Genomic DNA, 15,516 nt, shown 5'->3' with positions numbered 1-15,516 from the left:
TCTGCTGACGGTCACACCCGCCGTATGCTCTTTATCGTATCGTAATCGGGGAAAACACCCCGGAAAAGTCCGTAGACAATTAGGTGATTTACATGGAGCTTTAAATGATTTTTTCAAATCTTTATTCTATACAGAGAAAATTTTATATTTGTTCTATATTTTTTAAATATGTAAACAAAGACAATAATTACAGAATTCAGTCCTTTTACTATTTTGAACTTTACGGGACAGATAACGCATACCTGCCAACATTCATCTGTTAGAATCGTACCTACTATACAATAATGATTTTTTTATTTAGAGAGAAAGGTAAAAAGATACGACTTTCTGTGCATGCATCTTGTTTACTCTTTAATTAATAAATGAAAAAAATGACAATAGCAAACCGTGAACCATCTCAGAAATCCATAAAACGAAATACAAATTCAAAGCAGAGCAACACGGAACTCGAAATAAGATAGAGGTAGGATCAGGTGCCATGGCGGAGTGAGCATCCTCTGCTGACCGGTCACACCCGCCGTGTGCTCTTTGTCGTAATCGGGGAAAAAATCGGAAAAGTCCGTAGACAGTTATGTGATTAATCATGGTCTAACAATTGGTATGAAAAACGTCAGTCAGCATGCGACCCAGTGGAAGATTGTATTTGCTGACAAGGTCGTTGTATCGACCATAGAACCTACGAAAAGATGACTTCAAGCGAGACTGTTGAGAGCCCTGTTTTATCAACTTGTTTTTCAGTAGCTTGCTTCATCATAAAAACTGTTCATACAAAGAGCATACTATTAATTGCGTATCGAATCAACTGAGAGACAAAAACACCATATGCAGGTGATGAAGGTATATTGCTACATAAGTAAGGAAAGTTGACTAAAGAATTTATTTAAAAACTTGTACGTGAAAAAATAAATAACTCGCTGTGGACTTTAACTCAACATTCAGGTATACTGACGACGTATTGTCAACTAACAATTGTTATATCCATACTTACGTCGACTCGATATATCCCAGTGATCTTTAAATAAAAGATACCACAGAGTCTGCGTCATTTGTTTCATATTTGGATATTTTTTTTTTATAGTCAACTGTTTGTTCAACTCATTCTCATCTCAAAGCAACACACATGTACACAGTGATACATATCATGTAATGTGTCACAACTTAAATCGGCTTGAAATCAACAATATACTACAAATTGTTACAAACTATAATTTTCTTCTTTTATGTATGTTTTGATTGAAATATAATTTGTTCTTCTTTGTAGTAAGTCTCAATCTATGAGATTTAGATATTAAGATCTAGCGTACAGTTTGATTGTTCTTTCCTGTTTTTATACTTAAGAGTCATTCTTTGGACTTCGAATTGGGTTCAAACGAATTGCTCTAAATTTAATGAAACTAATATGAAAAATTAAAAGTGTATATGAAATTTGTCGTGTCTGAAAATTATTGTGGTTTAGAAACATCTTAGGGGTTATGAGCCAAATGACAATTACGAGTCTACCCCATAGTGAACAGACCAAATAATCAACACTCTGGTGTCATATTATGAAATATTACAAAATAAGTTTATTTTTTTAGCTAACATACTTTAAAGAGCATTCATCCTATTTGCACGCATATAAAAAGTGCAAGCAGATGATTAAAGTAAGAGGGTAACATCATCCATTGATTAGTCAAGTCGGTATAACACTATACCTGTAAATACACGTACGTTACTACTATACTTCTTATTTATATATTATTGAAAGAAAAAGAACAAACTTGTGTGCATCATGTGTGTGGGTGTATATTAAATTGTGCATTACCGGTGCATGCACATGAAAAAGTGTTTATTTTAAATTATGATTTTACATTTTCAAGATTAAAATCCGTATTTTGATGAAATGTCAAAGTTGGTTATCACCATAAGACACTTAAAATTAAGACTGTTAAAAAAATGGATAATTTTTGGAAGCACTTGGATGTATTTGTTTGAAAGGCATCCTCATATTCTTTGGTTTTTACAGAGAATGACCCTTAATATATAAGACTCCAAAGTCTTTTGACGATCACGCCAAAGTCCGACGAACCGTATCTTAATGACGCAACACGCCAAAGTATGATGGTCTGTAACTTCAAAGTACATGGGCTTGCATAATTTTGTACATCACGCTAAAGTAAGATAATATATTGCACCAAAGTAATATGTTGTCGAAGTAACAACGTTTAATATGTCACGTCATGTTGGCGTCGTAGTTGACAACATTCAATTCAACATCAATAACCAAACATTGAATATTTTTCCTGTGAAAGATTGTGATAACAAACAAAGTGCATATTGTGTCAATATTTTGTCAACATATCTGTTACGCTATAATAAACTTCGATACAAAATCTACACATTCAAAAAGATGGTGGAAGGGGTTAGTTATGGAAATACTCATAACAAAAAGCTTTAGTGTCTTCTTTTTTAAGTTGGACTCAGTTCATTTAAGTTAATTAAGTTTTTGCGCTTATACAATTTTTAATTGTAGCACATTCGTCCGTCAAATTGTAGGTCAATGGATTATGACCGATCCATATTACTTTGGCGTCTCAAATCATCGGAGCTTTGCACTATCGCTTCAATGTGTCGGACTCTACAATCATAAAGCACCTTGGAGTCCTTTGGATACAGCCGACCAATATAGTTACATGCTTGAAAGGGAATGTAAAATACAAAGTAAAATTAGATAATCATGCAATTAATGAATAATGTTGTTGCGGTATTCTTTTGCTACATCGTGGATTATTTCTTGCTTTTTATAACTCTGATATTTTAGATATAATCGACCCACTAAACGAGGACTCGTAAACGCAAAGATAGCTGATAAAGGCACTTTGCAATTCATGAGTAGAGAGCGTCCTGACGGAGACAATGTCTCGCTGCCCAGTTTTGACTACCAAACAGACGCTAGAGATATAACCTTCCTCATCATTTTCACTATCAGTACGTGAGCCACCCATCGTATCCGAGTTCACCATTAGTTCCGATACCACGTCCCCGTTTTAACTGCTGTAAAGGTTTCCGTTAAAAACGTAATCCCCGCTGACTGGAGCCTTGAAAACACCTTCGTTTTGGTTATAGGAATGTCCATCATTGGTGGTAATTTAAAAAAAAAAATAAGATTTCAATTTACAGAAGGTTAGTACACCAAGTCAATTCCAGTTAGACTCATTGTGTTATAAATATTCTAAAAAGGTAACTTACAGATAATTACACATACCATGTGTCTATAATGCCATGATAGAGCGAGAAGGAATATCACATATTACAAGGAAAATGTTGTCATTAAGTTGGGTGCCTTAACTGATTAACATAAACAAGCGTATAATTTATCTGCTGAAACAATTAACTGACCCTAAAAGACCAATATAGAATGAGAATTTTTTTTTACAAGAATATTGATGTCATTAACTCTTAATCTAACGTAGGATCGTCTTTATTGATTTTATGTTAATATACACATCGTGAATGTAACTTTGAATTTACATGTACGTAGTATTGCAATTAAAATTAATGGGAAGAAAAACTAAGGATTTAGATTTTGCAATACGTTCACAGTAAGATGATTATTTGTTTATATAATACATTCCCATAATGTAGCATTCATTTTGCAGCGCTGTTCTATTTTCTGAACTTTTTGTGAAATTTCTTTCATTACAAAATTCCAAATCAAATCACCCAGGCAATGATTATAATGATTGAAGTCCATGCTATTGTGTTTAAATTGCTTAGTTTACATAAAAATATACCCTTTACTTTTTATGTATACTAGTAAAAGGCAATCGGCAAAGAAAGTTATAATATTGTTTTAATCTTAATCTATCTTTTGTTAAGAAAACTTAAAAATATTAGTTATTAATTAAAAAAAATTACACTGTACAGATTGCATGCAATTTTAATCAATCTAATCGCATGAAAAAAGTTTAATAGGTGTGAATTATTTCTTTCATCAATGCTGGCTTGAAAGGCATAGATAACTAATAAACAATATTTTCTTATCTCAGTATAACAATTCTATGCTAACGCGTTATCTAATTGGTTCTAGATAATCAATAAAACTTCATATAAATTTCCCTGTCATTCTCATTTTTTTTATCATATCCAAACCAATCGAAAACCATCAGAAATGTTGTTCCATGCATATGACAAATCCCAAGGATGAGCATGCCATGTAATCGAAGTAATAATTCTAAAACAACCGTTTTAAATCTATTTCATATATATAAAAAAAAAACGAATAAATAATTTTTTTTAAAAATATTCATTACGTTATTACTTTACAAGAGTTGAAAAGTGATTAAAACCCGATGTATTCTAAATTAACACACCTATAACCAAGTTATTACATTCCCTCTCAAAAAATCGTATTTCCCTCGGGCATTGCCCTCGGGAAATATGATTCCTGGAGGTATAAATCTTCAAATCTCCCTCCCTCACAATCATGCAATAAATGTATAAAAAACATTAGTGTTTCATATGGGTACCTTTAAGGTACTAAGTATATAATTGTTCCTAGCTCTCTGTTTGCTTACTTTCAACAACCTAGAAAAAAAACAACGTTATAATAACCTGCACGTGACTTAGGTGGTCAATATAACTTTTTGATTTGTCCAACATTTGACTAAAAAAAGATTAGGAATTTCAAAATTTTACGATTGGTGATCATTATTTCTGTCGTCCAATGAAATATCGCATTTCTCAATGTGTTCCGCTATGATTTTAAACTGTAAGATGAGATTTTCTTTTCAATTTGATATGTCTGTAACAATTCATCGCTCAATCATATAATAAAACAATTATTGCTGTTTTTCTATCCACACGGCTGGGTGAATACCGCACTTCTTGGGTATTGACAGCAATGATTTTATAATGTAGCCATCAGTCCAGGAAAAGCGTACATAGCTAACTGATGACGTCTTAAGGTAAATCAGGCCACTTCGTATTTTACCAATCTGCATATTCTAATCTATTAAAGAACAAAACAAACAACTGACGCAAAAATTATGATAAAGGAAGTAAAATATTTAAACAATCCAGCATAAATGGCTTCCTGCATGGTTTTATCATAGACTCAGTCTTAAGTAGAAATAACAAAATTATGATTGGGATTTATTTTTTATTTCCTCTTTTAAATACATGTATATATTTGCTGTCACTGCAAACGCCATCCACTAAATGAAGACTCGAACAATCCAGGGCTGCTGACTAATGATCCAGATGGTGAATGTGTTGAGTGTGTTCTTATGAAGACGATGTCTCCCTGGCTGATATCGACGACTACACTACCGCTTGAGCCGTGGTCCTCTGTCACAGTAAGGCTATCAGATCGAATCCCGCCCTTTCTATCAGAATTCACCATCAATTCCGATACTACATCCCCGTGAAAACCGCTATAAATATTCCAGTTGAGGACGTAGACCCCGCTGACTCGAGCCGTGAAAACACCGTCATGGTGGTTGTACGAAGATCCAATATTAGTTATAACTGTATCAAATATAAGCGTGTGGTGCAATGCCAGCGAGCCATCTGATTTACTAAGATAAGCATAAAATGCTGCAATGAAACAAATTAACAATTAGTTAATCACTTGGCAGATAATGTAAAGAAAAGAAATGCAAACAATCCTAAAATATATTGCAATGCTATTTTTTAATATATAAAGATTGTAGACAACTCACTGGTATACACCCCTTCGTTAATTATTCTTTTCTTCTTTGTTTCCACAGCAACTGACCGATCTTGACCACTACTTGTCATATTTTGGAAGACATTAACTACAGCTGGTTCCACGTCCGAGTTCTCCTGTTACTTTATTTCTAAAGATTGTTTATTTTTCAAGTGTTCTTCATTTTTGATCCATATTTTGATTTCTAGTTCTTTAATAATGTGTTTCATATTTTCTATTGTTTTTTTTTTTCAGTTTCTTTTGTTTATAATCCGAATTCTTCAACTTTTCTTCTAACATCAGTATTTTACTCACGAAATCATTACGGTCCGAATTTGCATTTGCTTCTGTAGCGGGAATTTTTTCATCTTGCTCGTGGATTTTTCGTTTGAGATCTTGAATGGAAGAGTTAAACACATCCTCTTTCCCTTGACCTAAACAAACACCCAGTCTCACCAAAAGAAGACAGCAAATCAAACCGGCTTGAATCAGGCTCTTCATAATTGGTCTAATTATAAGAACATCTATGAGATAAAGGCTGACCTGTCTATAATGCCAAACTGATAAGAACGCGTATAATTGTGGCAGTACTACCTAGTTTTAAGAATTTGTAATATTATGAATTTCGTTTGAAGCCACCGGATGAAGAGCGACCTGGTTAGGAAGTTTTCTCTTGCATTTCCTACTTGTGAAATAAGTATTACTTGTATTTTTTTCTGTTTAACCCATTTTTTTTTATGTCCCTTATTGGTGTCTGTCACATTAAAACTCATCATTGTATATATTTAGTTTCGTATTATAATTTAACCACATATCCCGTGGTGATCCCCTTAGTGTTTTAGTTTTACGTATTTGTAAATACCCTTATTGAACCTCAGTTCACTGGGCCTTAATCCCGCCAGTCCGTGCAGTGTCAGATTGGACGCGGCAGTCCAGAGGGAAGGACGTACTAATAGTTCTCTCGTGACAAACCATCCAGTACTTATGCATGTTGTCAATTTAAATAGCTGTGTGCTTACTCTGGGTTGAACCTGGTACCGGCTTTTTCTGAGGTGAGGTTTATTAATTGTCAATTTTATCGTCATTTCGTTCATTACTGTTCTAAAACACCCAGTCATGGTATTCCAATCGTTTTTATGCTTATTTGTTACGTTTGAATTTAAATGTCTATGTTTAGATACACGTGTTTGAATCTATTATAAGTATGGCAGACTATTATGGTCATATCCTATCGAGAAAAGAGTAGTATTATGCAACACTGCATTTAAGTAATTATGAGTTAGTATTTTGTGAGTGTACAAGCTAACATTTTTATAGGAAGTCTTCTTTAAGACTGTATATCAGTATTTTGTTTGTAATAAGCGTCTATGCTAAGTGTGTCATTCATGACCATATAGCCTGTAAGTAAAGTATGGTGCGTGGTGGTGTAAAAGCCATTTTGTCATGTACTTATGTGTTTGTGTACTATTTTGTCGCAGGTCCCTTTTTTCAGCCAGTGTGTAAACCACTTTCATCGATAGTGGTGCTCATTACCGAATATTGATGAAGTCTTGTGTGGCCAGTTGAGAACATTGTCTCATTGGAGGACCTTACCAGTATATTCTTGTTAAGGCCAAGTGGCAGTAGACTACATGACCAGTAAAGGCCCTTACAAGTCCACGTATTAGGACAACTACTTTAAAGACTATATATCGATTCAAACTACTATATTAAAAACAATGTAAAAATCTTCTTTGTCTTAAAGTAAATTTTAACCAATTCCGCTCGAAAATCTGTGACAGTGTCTTATACGATATAAAATGTAATGATCTTAACGGGACAAATAATATATACATGTACCTGCTAACGTACATTTGGTGAATAGTCCCTTTTTAACAATAATGTTTTTTAAAAATTAAATTACGATAGAAAAATCAACAAATGTACGAGCTTCTATACATATTCACTCCTCCGGCGATACAAATATCCAAGTGCTTAAGCTCTTTTTGCTAGAGATTGCGGGCTTGAACATAGATTGGCAAGGTGCTATATTCACTTAACTCCCCTACTTATCATTTATTTTTAAAAAAAGTATACACTTATACTATGTTATTTAAAACAGAATGCATTTTTGTTTTAAAATGAAATCTAGCACCTCATTCACAGATAAGAATAGTTATGTTTTCCTTTTTTGGTCATCATTTTGTTAATTGTATGTCACTTAATACATGTAAGTGCCACATGCTACAGCTATTATTATCCTTAACCAGACAAAGAACGTGAACTTAAAGTCATCGTTTTAACGATTTTCTCTATCACGATAAAAAAGGTATTTTTTAAATTTTGTGAGAATTAATACTCAACATATTTGTGACTTGATATATGTACCGTATAACGGGTATTTTTTACGTGATGCTAATTTTTACTAATTTTTACGAGTTTTATAAATCCGTAAAAATTAAACGCGTAAATTTTCACTGAAGTAAAAAAACACCGCACGTAAATTTCTACATCGTACGTATGAGAGTAATGTTCAGCTCAGTTCCTGACGGCTGTTCGTGTACATGTAGGTATATTTGAGCGTTTTTGAACACGTGGTGATAACAGTTCAGATCTTTTATTCAGTTTGAGTATTTTTTAAAACTACGTATAATGCCACGTTAGTAGCTCGATGTTTGTTTTGGTTGGGAGAGAAAGAAAGAGAGAGAGAGAGAAAATTTTTTGAAATGGAGTTGTCTTTCTTTTTTTCCCGGTAAATCGAACTGAGACGAGCACATGGTGGACATAATTGATGATACCTAGATAAATAGGAATAAGTAAAGTATATATCACATATGAAATAAAGTTAAATGTATGAAGTAAGGATGTCACTTGTACAAACAGTAATTAGGATTTCCTACGCCTCTAAATATGCTAAATGACCGTTATCGCCTGTGGCAGTGTTTATATAGTAATTATCGTAACCAAGCACCTGTTACCTTTGGCTGTCTTCTAACCTTATTTTCGGCTTACTTTAATGATTTGTTTTTCACAGAACATCGTTTATATAGTCTATTATATAAATTAGATAGCACACAGTAGAGAAATAGAACAGACCTAAAATGCCGCCACCGACTTCAAAGGTCTGGAAATATTTTAAAAGAACTGAAGTTTCAAAAAACGTAAAATGTCAGCTGTGCGAAAAAAACTTATCCTAAACGGGGGGAACGACAAACATGTTAAATCACATTCGTCTCAAACATAAGGAGGAATTTCTACAAAAGTGACCAAGGTTTTACAGTTATCAATGTACTTGTTCATATTTATTTACACTCTTACCGAGTACCCAGGTACTCGGTCGGAAAAATTCTGAGTAACCGAGTACTTAAAATTGACCGATTTACATCCCTAGTATAAACACAATCATAAATATAAGGAATCGTTAACAGAAAAACGATTTTCTGATTTGTATGTGTGATAACTGTAACAAAGTCACTGTGAAATTTTCCCCCTTTTACCACAGATGATTTTAATTTTTACGGACTTGTCCAATTCGTAAAAATATAACGCGTAAAAATTTTAATCAACCTATTTTATGACAAATTCGTAAAAACATCACAGCAGTAAAAATTACCCGTTATACGGTATTTATTTCATACGTGTGGTGTATACTACTTGTATGTTAAACCTTTGCTTTTTTGAAACGGGTGATGCTTTATTAAATACTTCCGATCTGAACTATTTTTGACACAGCCCCCTTCCCTTCAACGCTTCCATGACCTATTTTCGTATATTTTCTACTCGTTGAAATGGTGACATTAGCTAGGCAAGCCTCGCGAATATAATTGCAGCATTTCAACTCGTTGGATAAAGAAAATATAAAAACAAGCATTCCTTTTCAAGGAATGATCGGCAATAATGATATATTGATAGCTAGAAGGAATCAACATGATCAGTTTGATGTAAAATAATTTAAAAAGTACTGTATTTTTCGAAATATAGAATATTTTGAATCTGTACACCATAATTTCATCATTATAAACCGTCAACAAATTTAGTTTCAAAATAAATTTGGGGAAAGCCGTTCGTAAACTCCTTGTCTAGTTTTATATTTTTAACGTAATTATTAAATGTTAATGTATCTTCTTCTTCTTTTTATTTTTCTTCAGAATACTGAGTAGGGGTCTTCAAAGAGCATTAACACTTATAAAAGAATGAGTTGTATTAAAATAATTTAATGCGAATGAAAAAAAATGAATGTCATCTTAACTTGCTATTGAGGTCGCATTATAACGTAACCTTGTTTATAAATCAAGCCGTCTTCCTAGCTTCTAGTATGCAACATCAATAGATCGAGATCAGTTCATGGGGCATCTTCCTATGATTGAGGTCAATTCATCGAGGTCAACTGCATTACTAAATGAATCTTTCGATCGAAATTCTTACGCGTGAGACAAAATGTGCATTCTTGAGTTAAAAGGTCGAACTGTATTTTATGTATGTTTGCATCTCTTAAGGTAAATGAATTTAAATAAAACTGAGTAAAATGTTATATAACTACTAAACCAAACTTCAAGTTTTTATAAGAACTACTTATGCAAGCGGAATGTGTGCGCACGTGGAAGCATTTGCCGGATGCCTCATATGGACACAATAGTGATCGGCCGAAGCCGATCACAAAAATCAATATAGATATCCTCTATATATCATATTCATGTTCTATTTTGATAATTATATTATATTATGTAAATGTTTAGACTATATTTTAGCTCTATCAAGGTGTTTATTCAACTTTGGTACCTTTCCCTCCATATTATTTATTTATAGAAATAACAAAGTTATCTAATGAAATTAAAAACAAAGTACAGCTTACAGATAACAACTCTTTTACTAATGAAATAGTTGTGTTTTCCTTTTTTGTCACCATTTTGTATATTGTGTGTCACATCATAATTATTGTAGCATGTATGTTACAGCTGTTTCTGTCATAATCAAATTGTAAACCTGTCAACACATTATTAACATTTACACATTTAAATGTAATCCTATTAATAATAGTTTTAACAATCTTTTGTCAAATTATCTAGTATTAGCCAATAGATTTTGCTCCTGTATCCGTATTCCTGTTTAAAATACCAGCAAAAAATGTTTTCTTTTTATTCATTCCAATTCTTTCCTTTAAAATAAAGAAATGTTTGACATAATAACGCAAATCATTTCATTTCAAGCTGGTTTGAAACAAAAATAATCGTGTTTATGCGTTCTAGCAAACGTTAGAAACTAATTTTTTCTTTTTGTTTTGTATGTTTTGATTGCAATGAATTTGTTAGGTTTTCATTTTGTGGACTTTACCACCTTCCTTCACTAATCTCTGAAAAAAACCCACTAATATATCAGTATTCATATAGGAAAAGTATATATTCAATATATAGTTTGAGGTTTTTGGTCTTTCGGTAAAAAATATTCCTAAAATAACACAATTCTTAACATATTTTAATGTTTGATCAAAACTGAATAAAGAATCAATGAATTATTTTTATTAGATATTTTTCATAAGAATTTTAAGCTACTAATAAAAAGAAATTCATAAATTGGTATCTACGATTGGTTTACTTTTATACATGTAATAATCCTGATCATCTTTCCAAAAAGGTACACTCTAAATACGGACTTTTACACACCAGGACAGCTGATAATGTCATATAAATGAATATCAAATATCCTTATTAAAACTCTGTCCCATTGTTTTGATTTTGATAAAAAAAAACCTGCAAAAACTAGCACTCGTATTACCAGTATGACTGACTGATATCCCTCCGCCCTTTTAGAGCGAGTGGGTTATTGATGTGGGAGGAAGCCGGAGTGGCTTGAATAAACCAACGTGTCCTTTCACATACAGCCACTATCGATCAAGGGGATCGAGCTCGAGTCGCAGCGGTGCCAAGCGAGTGAATTGTCCGCTGTGCTTCTTGGACACCCCAAGCATTTACTGACGATCATTCTTTGCTCAATTGGACTAGTTTATATTTTTCTGATCTCTCTTTTGGAACATATTCTTTAACAAAAGAAACCAAGGCACATTGTATTTAATGGAATTTACTTTAAAAAAAAGTTGGAATTATCATTCATTTTTTTGATATTATTTGACTGTCACTTCAAAAGCCATCCACTGAATGAAGACTGGTACGTTGTGGGGCTGCTGATTATATTTCCAGATGAGGAAATTGTTGCATGTGTTCTTATGAAGACTATGTCTCCCTGGCTGATCTCCACGATTATAGAGTGGGTAGAATTATGGTCCTCTCCAACAGTATGACTATCAGAGCGTGCACCTCCCTTTTTATCTGAATTTACCATCAGTTCTGTAAAAATGTCTCCGTTGAAACTACTGTAGATATTCCAGTTGAAGACGTAGACCCCGCTGACTGGAGCCGTGAAAACCCCGTCATGGTGGTTGTAGGAAGCTCCAACATTTGTGATTAACGTATCAAATATCAACGTGTGGTGCAAACCAGGTAATTTCTCTGGTTTACTAAGATAAGCATAAAATGCGACATGTGCTGCAATATAAGCAATTTGTAATATAGCAAAAAAAACGGATAAAGTATAAAATAACAATGAAACCAATCTTTTAATATATTTCAACGTTTAACAATGTGTTTAACAAAGATCGAAGACAACTTACTGGGATACACTCCTCCATTAAGAATTCTCTTCCTCATTGGATTTGCAGCAGCTGACTGATCTCCGCCAACATCCGTGGTTCTAAAGAAGGAATCTGCAACTGGTTTTGAGTTCGAATTTTCTTGTTCGTGTTTTCCATGAAAATGTTCGTCAATCAAATTTTCCTCATTTTTGGTGTGTGTTCTGATTTCTAGTTCTTTGATAATTTTGTCCATATTTTCTATCCTTTTCTCTAGTGTCTTTTGTTTATAATCCGAGTACTTCAGCATTTCTTCTAACCTCAGAATTTTATTGACGAGTTCTTTATGATCCAATTTTGTAATTGCTTCTATTGCGGAGATTTTTTCATCTTGTTCGTGGAATTTCCGCATGAGAACTTGGAGGAAAGATTCATCCCCCAGACTCAAACAGACACCCACTTCCACAAAAAGAAGACAACAGAACAATCCAACACGACTCAGGTTCCCCATAGCTGTCTAATATTGACAACGTATATGAGACAAATTGACCTGCCTGTGTCTGTTATGCTAAACTGATAAGAACATCTGTATAAATTTGCAATTTGAAAATGGCATTACATTATCATTTTTGGAAATCATAGGAATCGTCGAAAGTAGTGACCAGAGATTGTAAGAATCCGAATTACAAAAGAAGTCTTACTAGGGCATTTTCTTAAATTTACAATATTTCGTGTCCATCATTGATGTCAACTTAAACTATTGTGTTGTTACTTGTTTTATAAATATCGTTTTTGTTCATGTACGAGTTATTAGAAAATTAGAACTCTTCTGTATTAAGAGGTGCACGATTTTTGCATCACTTTACAACACGCTAATCAGACGCTGTTAGCAATGTCGCACTACTTTGGCTCGCCACGGTGTAAGTATTTACAATATTTACTACCTACATCTAGTTTTTATAATCATTCATAATGCCATATCGATGTGTTGTTTATTTACGAGTCACTACATACTATATCGAGTCATGACGAATTGTTTTACCATAAACGTATATCCTGTCAATATATTATCTTCGTAATATAACAGAAATTAGTTTTGTTAACGTGCATCTAATAGTTATAATTCATAATATTGTGTATTTGTATTAATACCTTTATCTACGGTCCATCAGTAGCGTCATAAATAAGTCAAATATATGTATGCTTGCAATATATTCTAGTTTTCTCCATATTATGTGCTGAATGTATGATCTGCTCAGAACCCTAATACTGTCGTAGGGAAGTTGTGAAAATGTGTAATTTTGTGTCATATAAGTTTTGACAATGTACTTATTATTGTTTTGTTTTATTGTTGTCTTTTACCAAGTTCATTAATAAATTGTGATCTAGTACGATGGTTAGCTATCTGCATTCTTGAGGCAGAATAGTAAAAAGACCCACATGGAGCCATCGGAAGTAGTGGACCCCGTCAGGGTCAAGAAGGAGCCGGTCTCACCAAGTGAGAAGGATACACACTCCACAAAGAAACCCACATCTAAACACGGATCGCAAAGCAGTACAAAACATTCATCCTCTTCAAGCATCATGAAGCATGCCAAAGCGGAAGCCGCTCGTGCTCTCATAAGGCTAGCTGAAGAGGAGGCAGCTCTCAGGAAAAAGTTATCTCAGCTTGAGGAACAGGACGAGATTGACAAAGCAACTATTAGAGCTTCAGCAGTGAGAAGGAGATCCGATTACAACGCAGATATGGATCAACTGACAGCCAAGAAAACAGCAGCTGCACTGGATGCAGAAGCTAAAGTGTATGAACAGGAATCTGTTGGAGGTGACTTAAGTGAATTTGATAACATCGATGATGATATTCGTATACCAGAGGAAGACCCTCGTGAGAGGAATAGTGAATATGTGAACACTGTGCGTTTGGAAGGACAAAGTGAAACCATGTGCCAAGATGCATCCGCTGTTCCACAAAACGCTACTCACAGACCACGATCCGAACCACAGCCAGTATCTCATGCTACCCATGAGATGAACGATTCGCGCCGTCCAATTCTGACCAATAACCCAGTAGATACGTATCGTGACCTTCCTGAATCAGATCTACGTCCGCAAACACCAGCTACAACATACGCAGAGATGCCGCCTGTCACGCGTCCAAACATTCCAATGTTTCCTGACATTTCCAAATTCCTCTTAAGGAGAGAACTGTTAATGTCTAGACTCTATTAATTTTTTGACAAACCAGAAACCTATTTCGTGTGGAAATCGAGTTTCAAAAATGTCATCGCCGACTTACAAATTTCTGATTTTGAGCAACTTGAACTTTTGGTGATGTGGCTAGGGCCAGAATCCAGCTCATATGTCTTGAGTATCCGGGCCGCCAATGCAGACAACCCGTCGAAAGCGCTGTGTCTCCTATGGGAGAGGTTGGACCAAAGATATGGTGCACCCGAAATGATTGAAATCATTTTAAAGGACAAGCTTGCCGAATTTCCTAGACTTAGCATCAATGATACACAGAAACTCTTTGAACTTGCTGATCTACTTACAGAAATTCTAAGTTTAAAGGAACAGACAGCATACAAGCCACTTCTAGCATATTTCAACTCTTCGGTTGGAATAAATCCAATCATAGAAAAGTTACCTCACAACATGAAGGAAAAGTGGATCTCAAGAGCCTACAACTACAAAGAGACAAAGCAGTGCTTTCCACCGTTTAAGTTTTTGTTGACTTTGTAAGGGAAATGAGCCGTGTCAGGAATGACCCAAGTTTCTCCTTCACCGAAACTATGAACACACCGCAGAAGTTCATTCGCTCGTCTCCCTTAGCTGTTAAGACTCGAATTACCACTGCAAGGACAGAAATTTCCTCAGATTCAAGAGACAACACCGTCTGTGCCATTCACGGAACAAGCCATCTACTAAGTGAGTGCCGCGCATTCCAGACTAAACCATTAGAAGCCCGGAAGGCCCTTCTCAGAGAAAAGGGGTTGTGCTTTAAGTGTTGTGACTTCATGCATGAAAACAGACACTGTAAGGAAAGGATTAAGTGTACCATTTGTGATAGTGACAAGCATGTGACGGTAATGCATGGAGACACCCCCTCTATAGTTCGTGTGCCAAAATCGTACCTGTGTTTGTGCTTCATAGCAAAGATCCAAGGACACGTGTGAAAATGTACATAATTCTCGATGACCAAAGCAATCGATCTTTTGCCAGAAGTTCG

The 15,516-nt window shown here is 34.4% G+C and overlaps 1 protein-coding gene and 1 pseudogene across 1 annotated transcript; both read right to left on the bottom strand.

Annotated features, from left to right (window-relative positions):
• Window positions 1–5,132: 5,132 nt before the first annotated feature.
• Window positions 5,133–6,190, bottom strand: LOC128179378 (uncharacterized; annotated as a pseudogene).
• A 5,574-nt stretch (window positions 6,191–11,764) lies between these two features.
• Window positions 11,765–12,801, bottom strand: LOC128179274 (complement C1q-like protein 2). The gene is made up of 2 exons (XM_052846654.1): window positions 12,333–12,801; window positions 11,765–12,207 (listed from the first exon to the last, which is right to left on the bottom strand). Exons 1-2 carry the CDS (start codon window positions 12,799–12,801, stop codon window positions 11,798–11,800), a joined length of 879 nt encoding a protein of 292 aa, XP_052702614.1. The 3' UTR covers window positions 11,765–11,797.
• Between the last annotated feature and the right edge of the window lie 2,715 nt (window positions 12,802–15,516).

This window comes from Crassostrea angulata, chromosome 4 (genome assembly GCF_025612915.1).
Source record: "Crassostrea angulata isolate pt1a10 chromosome 4, ASM2561291v2, whole genome shotgun sequence".
In the NCBI taxonomy this organism is placed as follows: domain Eukaryota; kingdom Metazoa; phylum Mollusca; class Bivalvia; order Ostreida; family Ostreidae; genus Magallana; species Magallana angulata.
The sequence above is the reverse complement of the archived record's forward strand: the minus strand, read 5'-3'. Positions and strand labels throughout refer to the sequence as shown.

Excerpts from the sequence above, each read along its gene's own strand:
- LOC128179274 (XM_052846654.1), bottom strand. The coding sequence starts at position 12,801 with ATGGGGAACCTGAGTCGTGTTGGATTGTTCTGTTGTCTTCTTTTTGTG. Across the intron at positions 12,208-12,332 it reads TAATGGAGGAGTGTATCCCA|CACATGTCGCATTTTATGCT; the intron begins GTAAGTTGTCTT and ends CTTATATTGCAG.